Genomic DNA, 19,526 nt, shown 5'->3' on the forward strand with positions numbered 1-19,526 from the left:
AGGCCAAGCGGCTTAAGCGCCTGGCCGACCCGGACTACTCGAGCGACGAGGACGAGGCGGAGCGGCGGATCGCAGCGGCGCTCCGCGACCGGGTCACGGCGCAGAGGCGGCAAGAAGAGGATGCCATCGACAAGCGGACCGCCCAGAAGCAAAAGGAGGCTGCGGCGACGAGGAAGACGCTCGGCACCACGTCGAGGGTGACGACGTACGGCAAGAGCAAGCTCGGCGGCGTCGCATCGCTGCTGCAGAAGCGCAACGGCAGCGGCAGTGGCAGCGCAGAGGGGTCGCAGCAGCCGCACGGGTCCGGCGGTGCCGCGGTCCACGGAGGCCAGGCGGCCGACACCAACGACGGCGTCGTCGGCGATGACGATGATGACGACGACGACGAGCCGATGTCGATCGACCTGCACCTCCTGCTCGAGAAACGTCGAGCCGCAAAGTCCTCGTCGGGCCTCAACGGCAAGGCCGGCGGAGCAGCGACCAACGCAGCATCAGCCGGCGGTGCCAACGACGACGACGAACCAGACTGGGGCAACGACGGCAGCCTTTACCGCATGTCTTCGCGGCCCTCGGTCGGCGGTGCTGCGGGCGGGGCGTCGATGTCGTCGTCGTCGTCGTCGGCGTCGGCGTCGCTGCGAACGTCGTCGGGGGCGTGGAAGCGCAAGTCGGCGTCGGACGACGCGGCGGCGGGCGCCGAGCGGAAGAGGGTGCAGGACGAGCGGCGCAAAACGTCGTCGGTGCTCGTCAACAAGCGCCTCATGTCGCGCGAGTCGCAGTTCCAGCAGTCGCTCTGAGTGAGTGGCGAAAGGGGGGGCGGGGCCAACGGGGAGGATCAGGTATGGCCGAGTCGCGGGCGGCCCTGTTTCGCCCCCGGTGGGTGGGGGGTTTTTCAGCTTATGCAAGTTTGTAATAGTACAGTGTCAGTGATTGGCCCGCGCTTCGACAGCTCCGACAGCCTTGATTGTGTGCTTGAGTGCTGCGGCAAAGAGGGCGGGGGGCTGCGGCGGCGTCAGAGGGACTCGTTGAGGATGGCCTTGATGGTCTTTGCGTCGAGCGAGGCGCGGTGCCTGACGATTTCATCCGCGTCCCAGCCCTCGACCTCGTCGTCGTCGTCGTCGTCGGTGTGCATCCGATCGTCGGCGGGACGGGCGAGTCGGGACGAGTCAAAGTCGACGGCATGCTGGTCGGCCAGCTTCAGAATCTTGCCGACAGCGACGACCTGAGCGACGTTGGCGGCGCGGATCCAGACGAAGCCGTTGACGCCAATGGCGGCCTCGAAGGTGATTGATTTCGCGACGGTGCGGAGGAGGTCGTGCTTGGGTCTGACGAGGCTCCTGGCCAGACCCGTCGAGACGCGGTATGCCATGGCGACGCCCTGCGGCACGCCGCGGGCATTGGTGGCGGTGAGCTCTCCGTACCCCTCTGCTTTGCCCGTCTGCGGGTCGATGCACGTCAGCTCGGGTTCGGTGAACCGGTCGGCAGAGAGGAGGCGGGCGTAGACGAGCGTGCCGATGGCGAGGTTGGGCTTGTGCCGCTTTGTCGCGCCCTCAAAGGAGAGGACGGGGAGGATGGCTGAGTGCGCAGCCGAGAGGTGGACGGTATAGGATTCGGCGCCCTTGTTTGTGATTTGCCCGATGATCGAGTCGTTTGGCGCGGGGACGTACTGCCGTCGAAGGAGGGAGAGAGAGAGGGAGGAAGGGAGATGGGGTCGTCAGTCTTGCTCCTCAGCCCCCCGTTTTGGTCGTCGTGCAGGCAGGATAAGGGTCAAAAGGGAGGATCGCGGCGGGCTACTCACGCGCGTCGTGTTGGTCTCGACCCACCATCCCTCTGAGGATCTGGACTTGCCAATGCCGCTACCGCTGCCGGCAGAGGAGAGGTGTCCGAGCGCACCCGGTCGGATGGCGGTGAGGGCGGTGTGGGGCGACGTCGGGGAAGGGAGCAGACCCGGACCCAGCTTGATTGCGCCTCCGCCTCCGCCGCCGCCGCCGCCGAGGGGCAGGGTGGAGGTGGATGCGAGCGATATCGTATCTCCCGGCAGCACTACTGTCATGTTTGCGGGGCGCTGTGATGGGTCAAGGTGTCCGAAGGCGATGGCGATGGCGATGGTGGTGGCGGGTTGAGGGAAAACGGCAGGGACCAACGAGGCGCTTTGGCAAAAACTTGGGCCGCTCCAAGCGTGGATGAAATGTGGAGCGTGTGGATCGGAAGTCGGAAATGCGCCGGCCAGCCTGGCTGCTCATGCTCTTTATCTGCTGCTTGTGCGGGGATTGCAGGCATCGGGTGCGAGTCATCCCGAAAGGTGAGGCCAACCTCGACCTGCCTTGTCGGTCTCGACACCCACCCGCCGTCCACTCTCTCCTCTTTGCTCGCCCGACCCTTTCACCCCCTCTCCCCTCTCCTCCCTCCCCTCCCTCCGCCCGCTTCAGCGTCGTCGCTTCAGCGCCGTCACTATGGCCATCTCGCAATCCCAAAAGGACGTGTTGTCGGGAACGACGGGCGGCATCGCGCAGGTGCTCGTCGGGCAGCCGCTCGACATCCTCAAGGTGCGCCTCCAGACCTCGCCGCCCGGCACGTATACGGGCATGCTCGACTGCGCGGCGCGCATCGTCAAAAACGAGGGCCCGCTCGCCTTCTACAAGGGCACACTCACCCCCTTGCTCGGCGTAGGCGCCTGCGTCTCGATCCAGTTCGGCGTCGTCGCCTCGCTCAAGCGCCACTTTGCCGCCTCCAACCTCGCCGCGGGGCGCGGCCAACGTCTGTCCAACTCCCAGTTCTACCTCGCCGGAGCGGCGGCGGGACTCGCCAATAGCTTCGTCGCGGGGCCCGTCGAACACGTCAGGATCCGGCTGCAGACCCAACCCTCCCCGCCCCTCTACCGCGGTCCGCTCGACGTGGTACGACAGTCGCTCTCGTCTTCCGGCCTCTTCCGTGGCCTCTACCGCGGTCAGTTCGCCACCTTTGCAAGGGAGGCACACGGAATGGGAATGTACTTCCTCACCTACGAGTACCTCGTGCAGCGCTACCTCGACTCGCACCGCCTCGCGCGCAACGACCTGCCCAACTCGTACGCCATGTTTGCCGGCGCCATGGCCGGCTACGGCCTCTGGCTCACCGCCTACCCCTTTGACGTCGTCAAGAGCAGGATGCAGACCGACGCCCTCAGCCTCGACAAGCGCAGGTTCAAGGGCACCCTCGACTGCGTCGCGCAGATCTGGAAAGAGGCCGGGGCCCGCGGCTTCTTCCGCGGCCTCATCCCCACCCTCGTCAGGAGTCCGTTTGCAAACGCAGCCACCTTTGTCGCCGTAGAATGTACGTTCACCGCGCGTCGTCGTCGAGGGAAGCGTCCCTCCCCCGCAGCTAACTCACTGACTCATTCAAATTCCCCCTCTCTCTCCCTCGTCATCGTACTTCTCCAACCGCTCTGGCACAACAGGGGCCGCGAGGAACCTCGACAGAATCTAGACGTACGCCGCACCGCCGGGGCCCGCTCAACCTCGATAGAGCCTGGAAGTCCTCCCACTCCCCGCCGCGCCGGGCTCGGCCGCTCGATAGACGTAAACGAATCCAAGGCCAAGCAGGGTCGGACATAACCATGGCGGGAGCAGCGAGACGGCAATGTAGCATACAGGGGCAGGGAGCAGGGGCAGGGACGGGTGTTTGGGGAATAGAGCCATCATAGAAAAAGTGACGAGGGCCGCTCACAGGGGCCGCTCACAGGGGGGGAAAGGGCGGGCGTGCTACAACAGGAGCCGTGACGGTGAGGACAAAGATGAGCGGACGACGAGACAGGTTGCGTGGCGGATCGGGGAAGCGCGTGTGACGGTGACACCGGGAACGGGGCGAGGAGGAAGGGGCAAGAGAGAAGCGACGACGGCGGGCGATGGCTTGCGAAGGGCGTGCAGGGACAGAATGAAGAGCCAGCTGATAGGTCAAAAGGGAGGCCGTGCAACGGTGACAGGACCGCGATCTTGAGACGGGGAAAGGGATCGATGCAGGACGCCGTCCGAGGCGTGCCATCGTCATGATGCAAGTGCAGCGGAACGTGAGGTTCGCGGTCGTGTGGTTTGTGACTCGAGCGCGCGCGCAAGAGGGCTGAGATCGAGCGGGGCCCGCGCGCCGGCCGCTACCTCAGTCCTCGTCCATGACGACCGAGGGCCTGTCAAGATAGCGCCTGCCCGCCTCGGGCGACGGGCTGGCCTTGCCACCGTCGTGCATCAGGACATCGCCGTCGTCGCCGCCGTTGTGGGCGTCAAAGGCGTGGAACAGGCCCAGCGCCGTCTCGGACTTGGTCAGGCGGCAGGGCGAGGTGAAGTTCCTCCGTGCGGCCGCGTGGTCGCGTGTGAGCGAGAGGAAGAGGTTGCGGTCGGCATCGAGACTGCGCCTGCCCGTACCCCGGCGACCTTGGCTGTCGTCGCCGCCCTCGGCGCGGTCCGCAACGGAAAGGTCGGTGTCGACGCAGAGGAAGCGCTCAAAGGGGTTCCTCGTCAGCCTCCGCGGGATCGGAGAAGTAGGGATGGGCAGCGGCAGGCCAAGCTTGCGGTGCTCAAGCAGGTGCGAGCCCGTGTGCGACGCCAGCCCGACGTCCTTAGCCCCAGCCTCGGCATCGCCCTCCTTGCCTTCGCTTCCGTCCGAGGGCCTTCGGCTGTTGGACATGACGCTGAAGCCGTCTTCTTCGTAGAAGCTCCAGGCCGAGAGCAGGTTGGGATTCGGCGAGCATTCGCTGCGGCCAGGAGACACGGATCGGGCCCGGCTAGACGGCGACGGGCAAGGGGAAGGCGATGTCGAAGGCGAGCGCGATCGCGAGGGGGACAGCGAGGGGGACGCCGAGGTGGACAGGCTCGAGTTGGTTGAGGCCGACAACTGAGCGTGGACGGCGCGCAGCCTCTGGGTGTTTGGCGATCGCGGGGACAGTGTGAGACCGTCCTTGGTGTCGCCGCACGGCTCAGAGAACTCGGCGGTGGCTGTCGGAGTGGAGGCCGGGTCGATGCATCGGCGCTCGCGCTCGCGGTCCTTGGTCGGCGTGCGCTCGACGTCGTGCGAAGGGCGAGCGTTCGCCGACACCTTGGGCGAGGCCTGCTGGGATCGCGTCTCGTCCATCAGCATGCTCGCATCGTCCGCGCAGACATTGTCGACGTCGTCGCGCAGGCTGTGGCTCATGGCGGCAGCGGCGGCTTCTTCGAGGCACTCGATGGCGGTGCGCAGGCTCCTTCGCCTTCGGCTGGAGCGCTCCTTTGGCGGCGACTTGAAGAGCGGGCCATCCTGCAGATAGGGCGAGGTGCTCGTGGGCGACGAGGTGGACGAGTTGTGCGAGGGGGTCGAGGTGCTCTTGCGGGTATACGGGTGGCTGCTGTGCCCGGTGCTATGGTAGCGGGACTGGGAGAGCGAGGGGAGCGCCTTGTCGGACGACGCGGGCGAAGGGGCGAGCTGGGCCGATTCGTCGATGGATCCACTGCGGCTGATGCGGTGCGCCCTCGCCTTGGAAGAAGAGTGGTGGTGCCTCCTAGCCACCAGGGCGATGGGTCGCCTCGGCATGGGAGCCACCAGGGTGAGCTGCTGAGGGGCGGGCGAGGAAGATCGGTCGAGCATCGTCGTGTGGCGGTCTCGGGAGTGCTGGAAGAAGGGATAAGAGGGCTGGTCTGGGTCGCGGGCGTTGCAAAAGGGACGCTCTGACGAGGTTCAGTTGAGACCCTTGTATGCGGAGAGGCGCGAAGCGGGAGCTTGGGGGGGTTGTGCAGGCGTCTGCCGGATCGAGAGCGCGGGTTGAAAGGCCGAGGCAGATGGCGCAAATGCTGGAGCCGAGGGAAGATGTCGAAGGGGTGGAGAGAAAACGATGCTCAAGAGGAGTGATGCTGCTGGTGCTGGGTATCAAGAGAGGCGCGGGTCGAGTGTTTACTTGGGAGGGGCAGCGGGGGAGTGGGCCGGATCGAGAGACGATGCGATGATGGAAAGGGTACAGGAGTGTGCAGCGGCGGAGGAAGGCAGTCGTTTCGAGCTGATGGGTCGTCGTGGGCTAGTTGTGGGCTGATTGACGAGGAGGGCAGCGAGTGGGCGAACGAGGCAGGAAGGGAAAGCCCGGACGAGGGGACTGAGAGATGGTCGTGAGGGGGGCAGCCGATCGAGGGTGATGATGTCGGTGGCAGTGAGCGTAGAACGCCTGCGATGCGGATGCTGCTGTTGTTGACGTCTACTGTACGATGTGCGAGGGGGCGGTTGTGGTGCGGTATGTACTTGGGGCGGGGCGATAGATTGGCTTGATGAAGGGGCGGGAGGAAGATGGAGGGGAGCGGGGAAGTGGCGAGAGAGAGAGAGGCTAAAGGTGACAGATCGCCGTCGCCCTGGCTGGGCGGCGCAGGGCGTGCACAGCGGGCAGATGGCCGTCCTGGGGTGGCGCTCGAGAGGTCGCTGGAGCGGGGGTACCGCACCCACGGGCGCCGACAACACCCTGTGCCTGGCAGCAAGGCAGGCCAGGCCAGGCCAGGCATCCCCGGTCCTCGGTCGGTCAAGCGCATCCCGGCCAGCACCAGAGGGCCAGCAGAAGCCAGCAGGGCACGAGGCCGGGCGGGCAGGCAGGCGGGCGACCCTGACAGCTGCCCGGCTTGATTTCCCGCCCGCTCGCCCGCCGCCCGCCGCCACCTGCCCGCCTGTGTGTCAAAGAGGCAGGCAGGCGGGCAGAGCGGCAGCAGAGTGCCCTGACGCTGCGTTTGTGAGCGTGGGGGAAGGGGTCGAGCCCCCCGAGCAGGCTACAGTAGGCCCGCCTGCTTGCTTGCGTTTGAGTTTGCTGAGGCCAGGAGCCAAGGGGCCGGCCAGCGCAGCGCCTTCCCCCCGTGCGTCTTTTGCCTGCCCGCTTTTCGGTTCACCTCTGGCCCTAGACCTCGCCGCGTCACTCGTCAGAGTCTCGCCTGCGGAAGACGGCCAGCCGCAGGCCGCAGACCACGTTACGCCGCCGCCGCCTGCCGCTCTCTTGCCGGTCTGACCCTGGCCTGCCTAGCCTAGCCTGACCGTGTCGTCGTGGCCGCCGCCGCCTTCGTCACTACTGCGCCCGCCTAGCTCGGTTTCGATCGGCTGGCTGGTCTCACCCTTGCCCGACCCCCCTTGTCGGCGTCAGCCACGATACGATGGCAGGCAGGCTAGGCCGAGACGAGGAGCAGCTGATGATGCTTCCCCCTCGCCCCTCTCCCTCGCCGCAGCCAAGCACCGCAGACGAACAAAAGGCCACCATCATCATCGAGACAAAGCATTGCAGGTGCAGCCTTAGCTTGCGGTCCCGGTCCAGGGCCGAACGGGACCTCTGCTGCGTGCGCCTGAGATCCCGAAATGGAAATTGCCGGTCGGTCCGTCCTGCCCGCCAGCCCGCACAGAGCACGCGCCCTCAATCGGCCAAGCGGCTCCCCGCCCCGCCTATGCTGAGGCTGAGGACGACCCACGACGACCGACGCCTGCCTGCCTTGATCGTCTCGAAGCTTCACCCCACACCTCACGCTCACGCTTCAAGCCTTTCGGGATCCTTTGCCCCTCTTCATGCCGGGTTCGCGGCAAACGCGGATCCAAGGCCGACGAGGCAGGGCGCTGGTCGGGAGCGGCTCGGGGCCCACCCAACACGACGCAGCCGCCGCCGCCGCCGCCGGATCTGCTTCCGATCCTCTCCTAGAGCTTCGACAGACGGCCTCTGAACGGTCCACCGTACATCGACCAAGCGTCCAAGCAGGCAGGTCGGCAGACAAGACAGACGGCAAAAGGGGTAGAGCAGGCCAATGAGGTCCACTTCAATAAGTTACTCTTTGCCTACGTGAGGTGGGCAAGCGGCTCGGCCAGGCCAGCAGGCTGGGCCTGACACCTGGCGTCGTCGTCGTCCGCCGACGCGACATTTACCTGCCGTAGGTCGACACGGGCGCGGGCTTGTTGGCCAGGATCTCGTCAATCTGCTCCATGAGCTCGGGCGTAAGCTTCTCGAGCAGCTCGAGCGACTTGAGGTTCTCGACGATCTGCTCGGGCTTCGACGCGCCCAGGATGACGGTCGACACGTTCTGCAGGCGGCGACGAGGGGGAGCGGGGAGAAGCAAACGGCGGTATCGCGGCCAAGGCGTGGAAGGTCAGCAACTGGCGGCGTGCCACGATGCCATCGCCCTTGAGGCGGCACTCGGCCTGGACGGGCGGCCGCCGAGCTACTCACGGGGTTCTTGGCGCACCAGGCGAGCGCGAGGTTGGTCACCTTGACGCCGAGCTTGTCGGCAATCTCGGTGAGCTTCTTGACCTTTGCGATCTTCTCCTGGCCGGCGGGCGTCTGGAGCGACTTGACGGTCTCGTTGAAAAAGTCCTGGTTGGTGTCGAAGCGCGAGCCCTTGGGGACGCCGTCGTTGTACTTGCCCGTCAGCAGGCCCGAGGCGAGGGGCGACCAAATGGTGGTGCCGAAGCTGTGGTTCTGGAAGAGGGAGTCGTACTCCTTTTCGAGGCGCTCGCGGTGGAACATGTTGTACTGGCACTGGTCGGCGACGGGGGGGATGAGGTTGAGGCGGGCGGCGACGGCGTGGGCCTCCTCAATCTGCTGGGCGCTCCACTCGCTGGTGCCCCAGTAGAAGCACTTGTCGCTCTCAATGAGGCGGTTAAAGGCGCGCACAATCTCCTCCATGGGCACCGTGGGATCGGGGCGGTGGGCCATGAGGACGTCCCAGTAGTCGAGGCCGGCGCGCGCGAGCGAGGCGTGTGCGCCCTCGATGATGTGCTTGCGCGAGAGGCCGCGGGCGTTGGGGTCCTTGCCGCCGGTGCCAAAGAAGATCTTGGAGATGAGGACGAGGTCGGAGCGGCGGAGGTTGAGGTTGCGGATCGCCTTGCCCATGTCGACCTCGCACTGGCCCTGGGCGTAGACCTCGGCGGTGTCAAAGGTGCTGATGCCGTTCTCAAAGGCGAGCTTCATAATCTCCTGCGTCTCGTTCTCGTTGACGGTGCCGCCGTAGGTGAGCCAGCCGCCGAGCGAAAACAGGCTGACGCGGAGGCCCGACGAGCCGAGGCGGCGGAAGACCATGTTCTTGGGGTCATAGACGGGGCAGTCCTTGGGGTTGGCGGCGGTGGGAGCCATCTTGTCGTCGTCGTCGTCGTCGTCGTCGCGGTGGGGAGCGGAGCGGGCGGGGGGAAGTCTGCGAGGAAGAAGGGAGGGGATGGGGTGGTGGGACGAGGAGGAGGCGCCAGGAGGAGAAGGGTGCGGGGCGGAGGTTGCTATATATACCGCCAGGCCGCCGCCCAACATCGACGATCGAGGGGTGTCTCTCTCGCTGGCGGCCCTGCCTTCTCTTCTACTCACTCTGGTAGCTTCGGAGGAGGGTGAAGCGGCAACTCGTTCGATGCTGCCGCTGCCTCGCTTGGTGCGTCCGTGCGTTGGTCCCGAGACGGTGGGCGGGTTCAGGCGGCGTGGCCCACCCGACCCCTCTGCCCGCGCCCCCAGCCTCGGTATCGCCGGCCAGGCTAGGCCAGGCCAGGCCAGGCCACTCGTCTCCACCTCCACCCGCAGCGCACGCCTCGGCAGCCACGCCGGCGGCTGCGAGCCGGCAGAGCACAGGCCAGCAGCAGGTCGCTCGCACCGCCTGCCAGCCAGCAACCAGAAATGCTGCACGGAAATCGGGAGAAAAAAGGCAAGCGTGGGGCCCTGACTGCCTCGACTGCCTGGCTTTCGCTTCTTCTCAACCCAACACGATCCTCCTCCGCCTCACCCTCTCGTCTCGCCGGGCCCCTCGTCGCTTGCGACTACGATCGCCTGTCGGATCGACCGAGATGAGGTCCACCCTCCTCCGAGCCATCCGACCGTCTTCGAGTCAAGCACAGGCACAGCGGCTTCGCCTCCCTTTGGTCGAGCAGGTGCGGCCATCCAGCACATCGGCCGGCCAGGCCTTTTCCACATCCGACGAAGCGCTCATCGCAAAAATCGAACAGCGGCAGCTCAGATACCGCCTCAGCACAGCCGGGAAGTCGGAGGCCGACAGGCAGGAGGCGACGGACCTCGCACACGCCGAGGTTCGCTGGCTGCTCGAGGAGGTGCGCTCTTGGCCCGGCACATCGTCCAAGTCGCTCGCTCATCAGCAGCGCCGCCAGCTTATCCAGATGGCCAGAAGCATGACCCGATGTCAAAAGCCCATCAGCTACGTCCTCGGCCACCACCCCTTTGGCGACCTGCCCAAGGAGCTCATCGTCAGACCGCCGTGCCTCATCCCCCGCCCAGAGACAGAGGAATGGGCGAGCCAGCTGGCCAACAAGGTGGCCGATGCTCTAGAGCATCGATCGAGGAGCGCTTCCTCATCCTCATCGTCCGCCGGCGTCGATGGGCAGGTCATCTTCAGGATCCTCGACCTCTGCACAGGCTCCGGCTGCATCGCCATCCTCCTGGCGCACACGCTGCTCAAACGCCTCGGACCTTCAGGATGGCACATCACCGCCTGCGACCGCTCCGCCGACGCCGTCAAGCTGGCACGCGACAACGCCGTGCACATCGGCATCCCGCAGGCCAATCTCCATGTCTCCGAGGCCGACATCTTCCACGACGGCGACATGAAGGCCCTGCTCGGCGCCTGCCCTGCGGACCCTAACCGACCATTCGACCTCGTCGTTTGCAACCCTCCTTACATCCCGCGTGCAGAATGGCAACAGCTCGACCCTTCGGTCAAGGCCTGGGAAGATCCTCTGGCGCTGATCGGAGAGGAGCGGGCGGATCAGAGATCCCCGGACGATCACGGCAAGAGCACCGCCGCATCGCTCGGACTCGACTTCTACCACCGGCTCGCTGTGCTGGCCCGGGACCCGACCTTCCTCTCATCAGCGAGCGAAGCGCCACACAGCGATGCGCTGCCTCGGATAGTCGCCGAGTTCGGCAAGGGGCAGCACGGCGCCGTCCGTGGTATCTTCAACGATGCCGCTCTCTCCCAGGTACCAGCCCTGCAGACTTCGCCCAAGATGGGTCCGTCTCCGCCAAAAGTCGTCAGGCTGAAGCAGAAGCTGCTCATCGCCGGCCTGGGCAACCACACCCATCCCTTGACGCGGCACTCGATCGGCCAGCTCATCCTCGAGGACCTGCCGAAGCGGCTGCACCGTCACACACTGGTCCAGCATCAGCGACTGCAGGCCAAGGCGGAACGAGTCGAACGCTACCTTGCCTCGTCGAGGCGGTCGGAGAGCGGCGATGCTGTCAATGGGCGAGGGCGTCCGACTATCGTCCCGCTGATGCATCCTGCCAAGGCCGACGAAGGTCCAGCAGAGCCTCTGGCAGCACCCGAGGACCTGTCCGGGGAGCTGGCCGTGCATCGCGAGCTGCGCAGCTGGTCGTGCACCGTCCCCGTCCTCGTCGAGGTGAGACCTGCACCGTCGACGAAGCCTAGCGACGCGAAAACCAGCCGGAACGGGCCTCCGGTGATGGTCCAGCTCGATCTGGTCCTGTACAAGACGCGGTACCTGATGAACGAGTCGGGCAAGGGCATCGCCAGGGCCATCAGCCACTTTGGCGTCGGCGGCTCCCAGGCCGCCCGGGAGGACCGCTATGCCGATGTGCTGATCCTGCACGACGAGCTATCGCGGGGCTTTGGGCGGATCTCTCGCAAAGACCGGGGCAGCGCGGCGGGACACAATGGGATACGCAGCTGCTTTTCCTCGCTCAAGATCCGCGACATCGACACGGAGGTCCTGCCACGTCTCCGGATCGGGATAGGCAGGCCGGAAGATGCGCCCTCGGCTTCCGCATCGCAGCAGCGTGAGAGGGGGCTGATGTCGAAGTTGAGCGCAAAGATGGACACGGCGACGTGGGTGCTGAGCAAGATGGACGGCGCTCAGGTGCAGAGCTGTCGGTTCGTCGACCCCCAACCGGACAGTGCGGCAGGCGACGAGGAGTGGAGGGTCGACGACTCGAAACCCATCCCCAAGGGGGCGGATGCATCGGAGCCCGGCGTGGTCATGGAGTTGACGGCGCGCAAGGTACTGGAGTGGGTGCGTGAGCGGGCCCTAGCGGCTCTTGAACAGGAGGGCTGGTCGCCCGATGGCCCCGCATCTCGTCCTTCTCCTCGTCCGTCGAGGGAAAGTGGAGAGCGGAAGCCAGGTGGACGGATCGAGGTCAGGAGGGATCTGTTTGGCGTCGACCGCTCCCTCTGGCTGTACTGAGCTCTGTCTGCGTCCGGCGTCGGGTGCGAATCGAGAATCGTAGGAGAGGTGGTCGACATCAGTCCATGGGGCGGGCCGAATTGTCTCTGTGGCCAGGCCCAGGCCAGGCTGAGGCCGACGAGGCGATGCGTTTTGGGCGCGCCCGACCAAAGATGCCCGGCCAGGTGGAGTTCGGTGGGTGGGTGAGCTGCGAAGGGGCGGGCGGGCGGGAGCGAAGGAAACGAAACCAACACGAGCCCGCGTCGACCCCACCTTGTCTCTGGCCGGCTCAGGGACTGCACGCTGGCTTCCGCACCTCGAAACCCGACCACCACCTCTTCCGCCCCCACTCCTCGACGCCGCCTCGGCGCCACCTTCCGCTCGCTCGGGGCGATCTGGCCTCGTTCATGACACCTCGTCGGCTCAACCTTCGCTCCTGAGCCATCCCCACCTCCGGCGGTCCAAAGACGTCAGCCAGGGCACGGGCATCCACCTCTTCAACATCAGCTCCTCACAGTGAAGCGCTCCCCTGTTTCGACTCCTTGCGCCTCCGCCGTCCTCGAGGCCTCTGCTATGCCCGCCTTTGATCCGTCACATCGACTCTTTCCCAGGGCAGGCCCTCGCATCGCCTTCCTCCGCCCTGCACGATGAAGCACGACAAGCCCGCCTCGGGCGGCGGTAGCAGCTCCCTGCGACGGAGCCCACGCAAGGGGAGCGGCACTCCAAAAGCATCACCCAGCGCACAAGCAGAGATCGAGATGCCCAAGTACATCCCCGACCCCGCCCTCTCCCGCAGCGAGCAGATGCGGGCCGAGGTCCGCTTCAAGCTTGAACAGAAAAAGGAGCTGGCTGCCATAGCCGCACGTCGCGCGGCGTCCGACGAGGACAGCGATGAAGAATTCCTCAGCCTTCCCGTCCTGACCACCTCGCAGAAGGAGTCAAAGATGCAGAGCAGCTCCAGCTCGCCCGCACCCGAACCCGAACCCACACCAAGCCGCTCTGGCAGGCCTCAGCGGCGCGCTGCGGCTCAGCGATCCTATGCCTACGACGCCGACCATGCAAAGGCACCAGCCAAACCGCTCTCCTTGACCCCGGCCGATGCCAGCCTCGATCGCAGGTACGCCATGCAGAACCTGCTCAAGGAGCGGCGCAAGGAGCAAAAGGGCACCGACGGCCAAGGCCGCTTCGCCCGCGCAGACGCCATCGCACTCGAACTCAGAAGGGAGGCGGACGCAGCCGTCGAAGAGGCCCTCCGCGAGAAGCAAGAGCAGAGGCGGAAGCTCGCCGAACCCTTCGCATCGAGCGGCCGGCAGCATAGGGCAGGGGAAGTCGACTCGACGGCCGAGCATGACGGCACCGACGAGCTGGAGGCCTCCATCTACTGGTCCTCGGACGACTCGTGCTCGACGTGCGCCTCTTTATCGACCAGTGCCTCTTTCGCGAGCGCCCGCGAAGTACCGCCGAGCTCCTCGCCCAGCAAGGGCTCCTCAGGAAAGCTTTTCGAGGGCCCATCTTCGCCCGCCCCGGCAGCCGTGCAGGGCGATCGGCCGGCACCCGGCACGGACCCCGAGCACAATGCCATTGTCGACGTGCTGATGTCGCACGCCGATGACGAGCTCGAGGGCAAGGCCATCCTCGACATCGTCAAGAGGGATCTCGACCCGGACCACGAGGACCCTCTGCACGGACCGCGTTCCAGAGGCCGCACGCGCAAGTCCTTCTGGCGGTCTTGCCGCGTCAAGCGGCCCGACCCGAATGACATGTGCTCCGATGCGGCGAGTGATCATCTCACGCGCCTGCTACTCAGCGGCGCCCTTCCGCTGCTCTACTCGACGCTGCCGACCTCGACACAGTCGCTGTGCAAGTGGCTCTTCTTCCGCTGGGTTCTGTCCGAGAAGCCCGAGGTCCGACAGAGATCCCACGAGGCGTTTGCGGACCTCATCCAACGACACGTCACCGACGACGAGCGCGAGGCGATCATCGACACCATTGCTGCGCAGCTGCCCAAGCTCTTGGTGCTGCTGGGTGCCAAGCTCGCGACAGTCATCGACTGCTTCTCGCTCGGCGACGACCAGCTGGATATTGAGGCTCCCGCCAGCATCGACCGGAGATCCGACGCCGCACGCGGCAGCCAAGACCAAGGCAGCCCCTGGCTGACGAGGACCGAGCTCTGGAACATCGTCAACCGGCTGGCGCAGGCGGTCAGGGTCGTCTCCAACAGCTCCCACACGCAGCCGAAGCGTCCCAGCGACTACGTCGAGGGCGTCTTCGTCAGCCTGCTGCTGGTCCGCTCCGAGCTGCACTACGGCGGCCTGCGCGACGAGATCGGCCAGACGCTGTCGCACCTGCTGGTCGAGTTCTCGCCGTTCTCGGTGTCGAACCACGCTGGCGGCGACGTCGGCGTCGACTGCTCCAAGATGTGGGATGTGCTGCGCAGGGAAAGCATCGAGGGACGTCTCGAGGTGCTGCGCGCCTTTCCTGCCGACAACTACGTCGGGCGGACGATCCGAAGGTGGCTCGCCTGGCGCAGCCTGATGGGCGACGACGAGGTCGCTGCACAGCGCGGCCTCCGCTACGTGATACCCGAGCTGGGCCGGCTGGCCGCCATCATTGACCACGCGGACCCTGCCTCGCCCTTTTACGTGTCTCCGCCGTCCGAAGACCGCAAGTCCGAGGGCATCAAGACCGACTACGCCACGCTCAGCGCGGCCACTGAGCTGATGTGCGTGGCGCTGAGCGATATGGGCCTGCAAATCTGCAAGCCCAAGGGCTACGCTGACACGCCCGGGCCCGGCTCGCCGCCGAAGCGCAAAGACGTCGCCGCGCACTCGCGCGCGCTCGACCTGGCCCTGGCGCCGTACCGCTTCCTCGAGCCGAAGCGGCGTTCGCGACGCATCGAGGCGATGCGCGCCATCGTCGAGCGGCTCAAGCTGGTCAACATGGAGGTGTCGGACCTGCGCGACTCGACGCTCGCACGAGCGCGGGCCAAGGATGCGCTGCTCCGCCTCTACCTCTCGCTCGACTACCAGATCACCATGTACGCAGCGAGGCCACACAAGCTCGAAGAGGAAGAGGCCCCCTCCAAAGTCGGCTTGGCAGGCAAGGTGCCCAGGGGACTCGATGGCCAGCTGATGCAGAAGCTCGCCGGGTCCTCTGGACGATCCGGCGATGCGGCTGAGGGACAGGCCAAGCAGAGCCTGCCGCGCTTCGCAATGCCGGTTTCGCCGTCCAAGGAACGCGTCAACAGACAGAAGCAGGCCAAAGACGGCGATGCCAGGCAGGTCTCGCCGTCGAGGTCTCGCCTGGGCCCGGAAGGGTCGCAGACGACGGGAGAGCGCGGCAGCTGCTCGTCTTCGTCGTTCCGGAGCGCAAGCGAGACCAACGCCGGCAGAGGCGGGACAGCCAGCGCGGCAGCCAACGTCAAGGACACGCCCAAGCGAGCGCGCCCTCCCGGGACGCCTACGAAGTCGTCCAAGAAGCCCAGGGGTGTGGCAGAGCCGGATGGCAAGCAGCGGAAGCTGACGTCGTTCTTTGCCGGACGACCCGAGGTGGTGGTGCTGGCGCCGCGATCCAGCTCCCCGACGTCGCTGCGGGGCGGCAAGGTGGCAGTGGACGCTTCGGGCGGGGACGACGAGGTCGTCAAGCCCGACCGGCGACGGCGTGGACCGAGCGCGGACGGCGCGGACGACGAGGATGAGGGGATGCAGGGCGACGACGACGCGGACGAGGATGCGGACGAGAATGTCTCGCCGCGCACTCTGCGCGAGCGGGGCGCAGCAGCGACGCCTGCTGGAACGACCAACGGCCGACGATGCGGTGGTGTCGCGTCCGCAGCCTCGCCTTCGAGCACGGCGTCGAGACGAAGCGCATCGCCGAGCAAGCGGCATACAAGTGCGGCGGTGGCGGAACAGGCCCCGCCGCCGAGGAGGGGTGCACAGCCACAGGCATAGGCTAGGACGGACGAACGAACGACGACGACGGCGAGGGAGGACATACGCACCGCACGCAACGCACGCATCGCAACCATGTACCTTAGTCCGCTTGCAGAACGCCCTAATTCTCTGTACTACTCTAGCATAGGCTTCCACCGGGACCTTGGGAGCGAGGGGATGAAGCGATAACGAAGCGGTGTGCGTGGGTCTTCCTGCCGTACGTCTACGGCGGCTATTGCGCAGACCTCGACCGACACGTGGCCGACACGAGGGCCAGATACGGTTCGACGCAGCCTAGTTGGGCATGGGCATGGGCATGGGCATGGATATGGAGGGTGTGCTCTTATCTCCAAGCTGAGTCCGTACTGTATCGCCCAAGGCAGGAGGCGCAACGCGTACTTTCGGCAGACGATCAGGAACCGCCTCATCCGCTGTACGGCCAAGGTGATATCACGGAAGCGCGCGCGTGTTCGATGCTAGGCCTAGGGACGCGACGAGGGTCGTGGAGTGCCGCTGGAGAAGAGGACGAGGCAGCATGCTGCCAAGACCCACAAGAGGTACGGCCCGACCTTACCGTACCTGTACCGGTACCGGTAAGGGTCAAGGATGGGAGCATGTGGTGAGATGCAGGGAGGGGGTTTATGGGACTTCGGCCATCTCCGCGTGCGATACCGCCAGACTGGCGCCAGACGATGCCATGCCATGCCATGTCATGCCAGGCTTCGAGGCCGGTCGGGTGTGTGTAGCGAGGACTTGTTTGCGAGGGGTTGGCGTGGTACCGCTATCGGCGCTCGCTCCGACGGCTACCGTACTGTGCAGTACCGTACCGATACCGATGGCCCGTGTCACGAGGCCCAAGACGACGGTCCCGTTGTGCCTGCCTTTGCCTACATAGCGTCTCGTCGTCTGTTCTGCGGTGCGGCACGGTGTGGCAGGGCGCTGGTACAAGATGAGGATCGGAACGACGATTCCGGAGAGGGCGGCAGCGTGTACGGTATGTGTGCACTCTCCGACGTTGGCCTCGCCCGCAAACGATATCGTGACAGGACAGCACGACGGGCGTTGGAGCCATGCGCCGTCACCCCCCGTCCCTTCCCTCGCCATACATGGCAAGGGAGGGCGCAGGTCACGCTCATTGTCTGATTGGCCGTTGCTGGGTGCGGACGTTGTGTGGGGTCTCCGCAAACACAGGCAGGCGTGCCGGGGCGACGGACTGTCACGCTGCGAAGGGAGCGAGCAAAGGTGCTGCGAGGAGAATGGCGCTGCGATGCAAGCCTTTTCGACCTCGGCCATGTCCGAAGAACTCTACCTGCCCCGCGCTGCAGCAAGCAGCGGCAGCAGCCAGCAGCAAGTGACGATCGATCTGGCGCTGCAGCACCTCGCCGTGCGGGGTACAGAGTAGCGCCGTCGTCAGCCTGCCTCAACGTGCGTCCCGTCCGGGGTCGGCTGCTGGATGGTGTGGGTGTTTGTGCGGGGCACCGTACATGTCCACCGCAGTCGACAGCAGGCGCGGTCGTCGGCGTCGGCGGCGGCGGCGACGACGTGGTGGTCAGGCAGGGCGCGAATGGCGTCCGGTCAAGTCCGAAGGTGGGTGCGCGCGCTTCGGCCTCGTCGCCAGCTGGTCGGACACCTGGCCTGAGCTGACCTGGCCTGGCCTGGCCTGGTTGACGGGAAGCAAGGGATCGTCGCTCGGCCGACCGCTCGACGAGGGCAGACCCGGGCCCTGCTGAGCTGGCTTCGATGCCTGACCCGCCCGCCTGCTTCTGGATGCGGTCGTTGGCTGGCCCCCCTGGCGCTTCTTCTCGCGCTCCTTTTCCCCGCCGGTACGGTAGACTCGACTGGCAGGCAGGCTTGATGGCCAGGCCAGGGCCCCCTGCCCCTCTCGCTGGCCCGGCAGGCCCCCCGACGCCGCGCGCTCATCGTCGAGCAACAGCGACCGGAAGACGCTGTCCCGAAGTCGCGCACCACCCACCCACGTCTCTCTCCTCGTCGTTTGCCTCGCCGACATGCCCCCCCGTCTAGGCCGCCTCGACCGCCTGCTGGTTGGCTGCGCTTTCAGCTTCCCTTGGGCTAAGCATCCCTCGCTCCTCGTCCCGACGTGTCATGCCCCTCCCTCCGCGCCTTCCTCTGGTCGTATGATCTGCGAGCGAGCGAGCGAGCGACAAACGCCCCTGCTGCGCCCACCAATCAGAAAGGAAACGCCTGCCTGTCGCATGAGAGGGAAAGGCCGGGCAAGCAGGGACGAGAAGCAAGCAAGAAAGAAGACGATGAAAAAAAAATGGGCCGCCTTCAAGCTCCGCCCACGTCCTGCGGGGGATGGGGCGAGCAGCCAAACCACGCAACCAAGCAAGATAAGCAGCCTGCCTGCCTGCCTGCCTGCTTGCGATACGCCAGCTGACGGACAGCGACGAATCGGAAAGCGCCCCAGCGCAGAGAGGGGGGTGTGGGGGAAGATGGGGGAGAGGAAGCGACATGGTCCGCCAGGAACGCGGGCGCACACGCGGGTCGACAGCTCCGCAGGCCAGACGTTTGCCTGGCCGGCCTCGTGAAGGCGTCGCTAGGTGGTGGTGTAGAGAGCCGTACGTCCGTCCCTGACCCTCACCTCGCCACCTGAACAAGCAAGCCAGCCAGCCTTGGCCCGCGTGGTCGGCGAGTGGCCGAAGACGGGGCCAGGTTAGGGGCAGGGGCAGCGGAGAGAGCGAACAGCGGCTGGCACGCGGAAAAAAAAAGAGCGCTTGGCCCCGAGCGACGAAGGCGGAAGCCCGGGCTTTGAGGCAGACGAGAAGGTGAGCCAAGTTCATGCCGGGCCAGCGGGCTTTCTCGCTGGCCTCGTGCCGCCTCACCGCACCGCACCGCACCGCACTCGCCCGCCTGGCTGCGTTCACTTTTCTTTTTCTTCTCATCTCTCGCTCTGCGGAGGCACCAGGCAGGCAGGCACCCCTTCATGCTTTCGAATTGCCACCCACGGCTCGACGCGAGGCCCATGGCCGCCTGGCTGCGGGACCGTATCTCAACCGTACGTTCTCGAGAGCTCGTCTGACCATATGCATGCTATCTACCTACCTCCGGTGGCAAACTGGCAGACAGGCCGGGAGAGTCAGGCTCGGCTTCGAGGTCGGAACCGGGACCGGAGGCCTTATCGGGCGAGGCAGCGTCGGGACGATCCGCCGGGCACCGACGAGGAAGTGGGGCTTCCGGCGCACCTCTCTACTCTTGCCTTGTGTCTGGCCTCGAACACGACGGCGGGCGGTATCGGAGCGAGCAGCCTGGCCTGGCCTGGCCATCCACCCACCTGCCTGCCTATCTGCGTGATACCGTACTCGTACTGTACCCGTACCCGTACCCGTACGGCCCTAGCCCGGCTGCTGGCCGGCTGGCGTGGCAGGCGGTGGTATCGGCCCAGTCCTGGCCCGCCCTTGGTTTTCCTAGCTGCTTGCGGAGGAGAGGGCCTCGAGCGCTGGGCTGGAAAATTTCGTCCGTCGAACC

The 19,526-nt window shown here is 66.1% G+C and overlaps 7 protein-coding genes across 7 annotated transcripts in view; 4 read left to right on the forward strand and 3 right to left on the reverse strand.

Annotated features, from left to right (window-relative positions):
* PFL1_03005 (uncharacterized protein) overlaps positions 1–794 on the forward strand; it is a gene marked incomplete at both ends in the record, with an annotated part of 6,973 nt that extends 6,179 nt beyond the window's left edge. The window contains one exon of the mRNA XM_007880522.1: positions 18–794. Within this exon, the coding sequence (XP_007878713.1) occupies positions 18–794 (777 nt within the window). The remainder of the gene's footprint in view (positions 1–17) is intronic.
* A 215-nt stretch (positions 795–1,009) lies between these two features.
* On the reverse strand, positions 1,010–2,050 carry PFL1_03006 (uncharacterized protein; the record flags this gene model as incomplete). Its single annotated transcript, XM_007880523.1, has 2 exons — positions 1,010–1,663; positions 1,796–2,050. 2 exons carry the CDS (start codon positions 2,048–2,050, stop codon positions 1,010–1,012), a joined length of 909 nt encoding a protein of 302 aa, XP_007878714.1.
* A 400-nt stretch (positions 2,051–2,450) lies between these two features.
* Positions 2,451–3,462, forward strand: PFL1_03007 (uncharacterized protein; the record flags this gene model as incomplete). The annotated part of the gene is made up of 2 exons (XM_007880524.1): positions 2,451–3,309; positions 3,434–3,462. The coding sequence occupies 2 exons, from the start codon at positions 2,451–2,453 to the stop codon at positions 3,460–3,462; spliced, it is 888 nt and encodes a 295-aa protein (XP_007878715.1).
* A 666-nt stretch (positions 3,463–4,128) lies between these two features.
* Positions 4,129–5,586, reverse strand: PFL1_03008 (uncharacterized protein; the record flags this gene model as incomplete). Its single annotated transcript, XM_007880525.1, has 1 exon — positions 4,129–5,586. The coding sequence occupies one exon, from the start codon at positions 5,584–5,586 to the stop codon at positions 4,129–4,131; it is 1,458 nt and encodes a 485-aa protein (XP_007878716.1).
* Positions 5,587–7,865: 2,279 nt separating this feature from the next.
* PFL1_03009 (uncharacterized protein) lies at positions 7,866–9,073 on the reverse strand (the record flags this gene model as incomplete). The annotated part of the gene is made up of 2 exons (XM_007880526.1): positions 7,866–8,024; positions 8,171–9,073. 2 exons carry the CDS (start codon positions 9,071–9,073, stop codon positions 7,866–7,868), a joined length of 1,062 nt encoding a protein of 353 aa, XP_007878717.1.
* Positions 9,074–10,101: 1,028 nt separating this feature from the next.
* On the forward strand, positions 10,102–12,129 carry PFL1_03010 (uncharacterized protein; the record flags this gene model as incomplete). The annotated part of the gene is made up of 2 exons (XM_007880527.1): positions 10,102–11,954; positions 12,051–12,129. The coding sequence occupies 2 exons, from the start codon at positions 10,102–10,104 to the stop codon at positions 12,127–12,129; spliced, it is 1,932 nt and encodes a 643-aa protein (XP_007878718.1).
* Positions 12,130–12,755: 626 nt separating this feature from the next.
* On the forward strand, positions 12,756–16,058 carry PFL1_03011 (uncharacterized protein; the record flags this gene model as incomplete). Its single annotated transcript, XM_007880528.1, has 1 exon — positions 12,756–16,058. The coding sequence occupies one exon, from the start codon at positions 12,756–12,758 to the stop codon at positions 16,056–16,058; it is 3,303 nt and encodes a 1,100-aa protein (XP_007878719.1).
* Between the last annotated feature and the right edge of the window lie 3,468 nt (positions 16,059–19,526).

This window comes from Pseudozyma flocculosa, assembly GCF_000417875.1.
Source record: "Pseudozyma flocculosa PF-1 unplaced genomic scaffold scaffold00009, whole genome shotgun sequence".
Taxonomy (NCBI): Eukaryota; Fungi; Basidiomycota; class Ustilaginomycetes; order Ustilaginales; family Ustilaginaceae; genus Pseudozyma; species Pseudozyma flocculosa.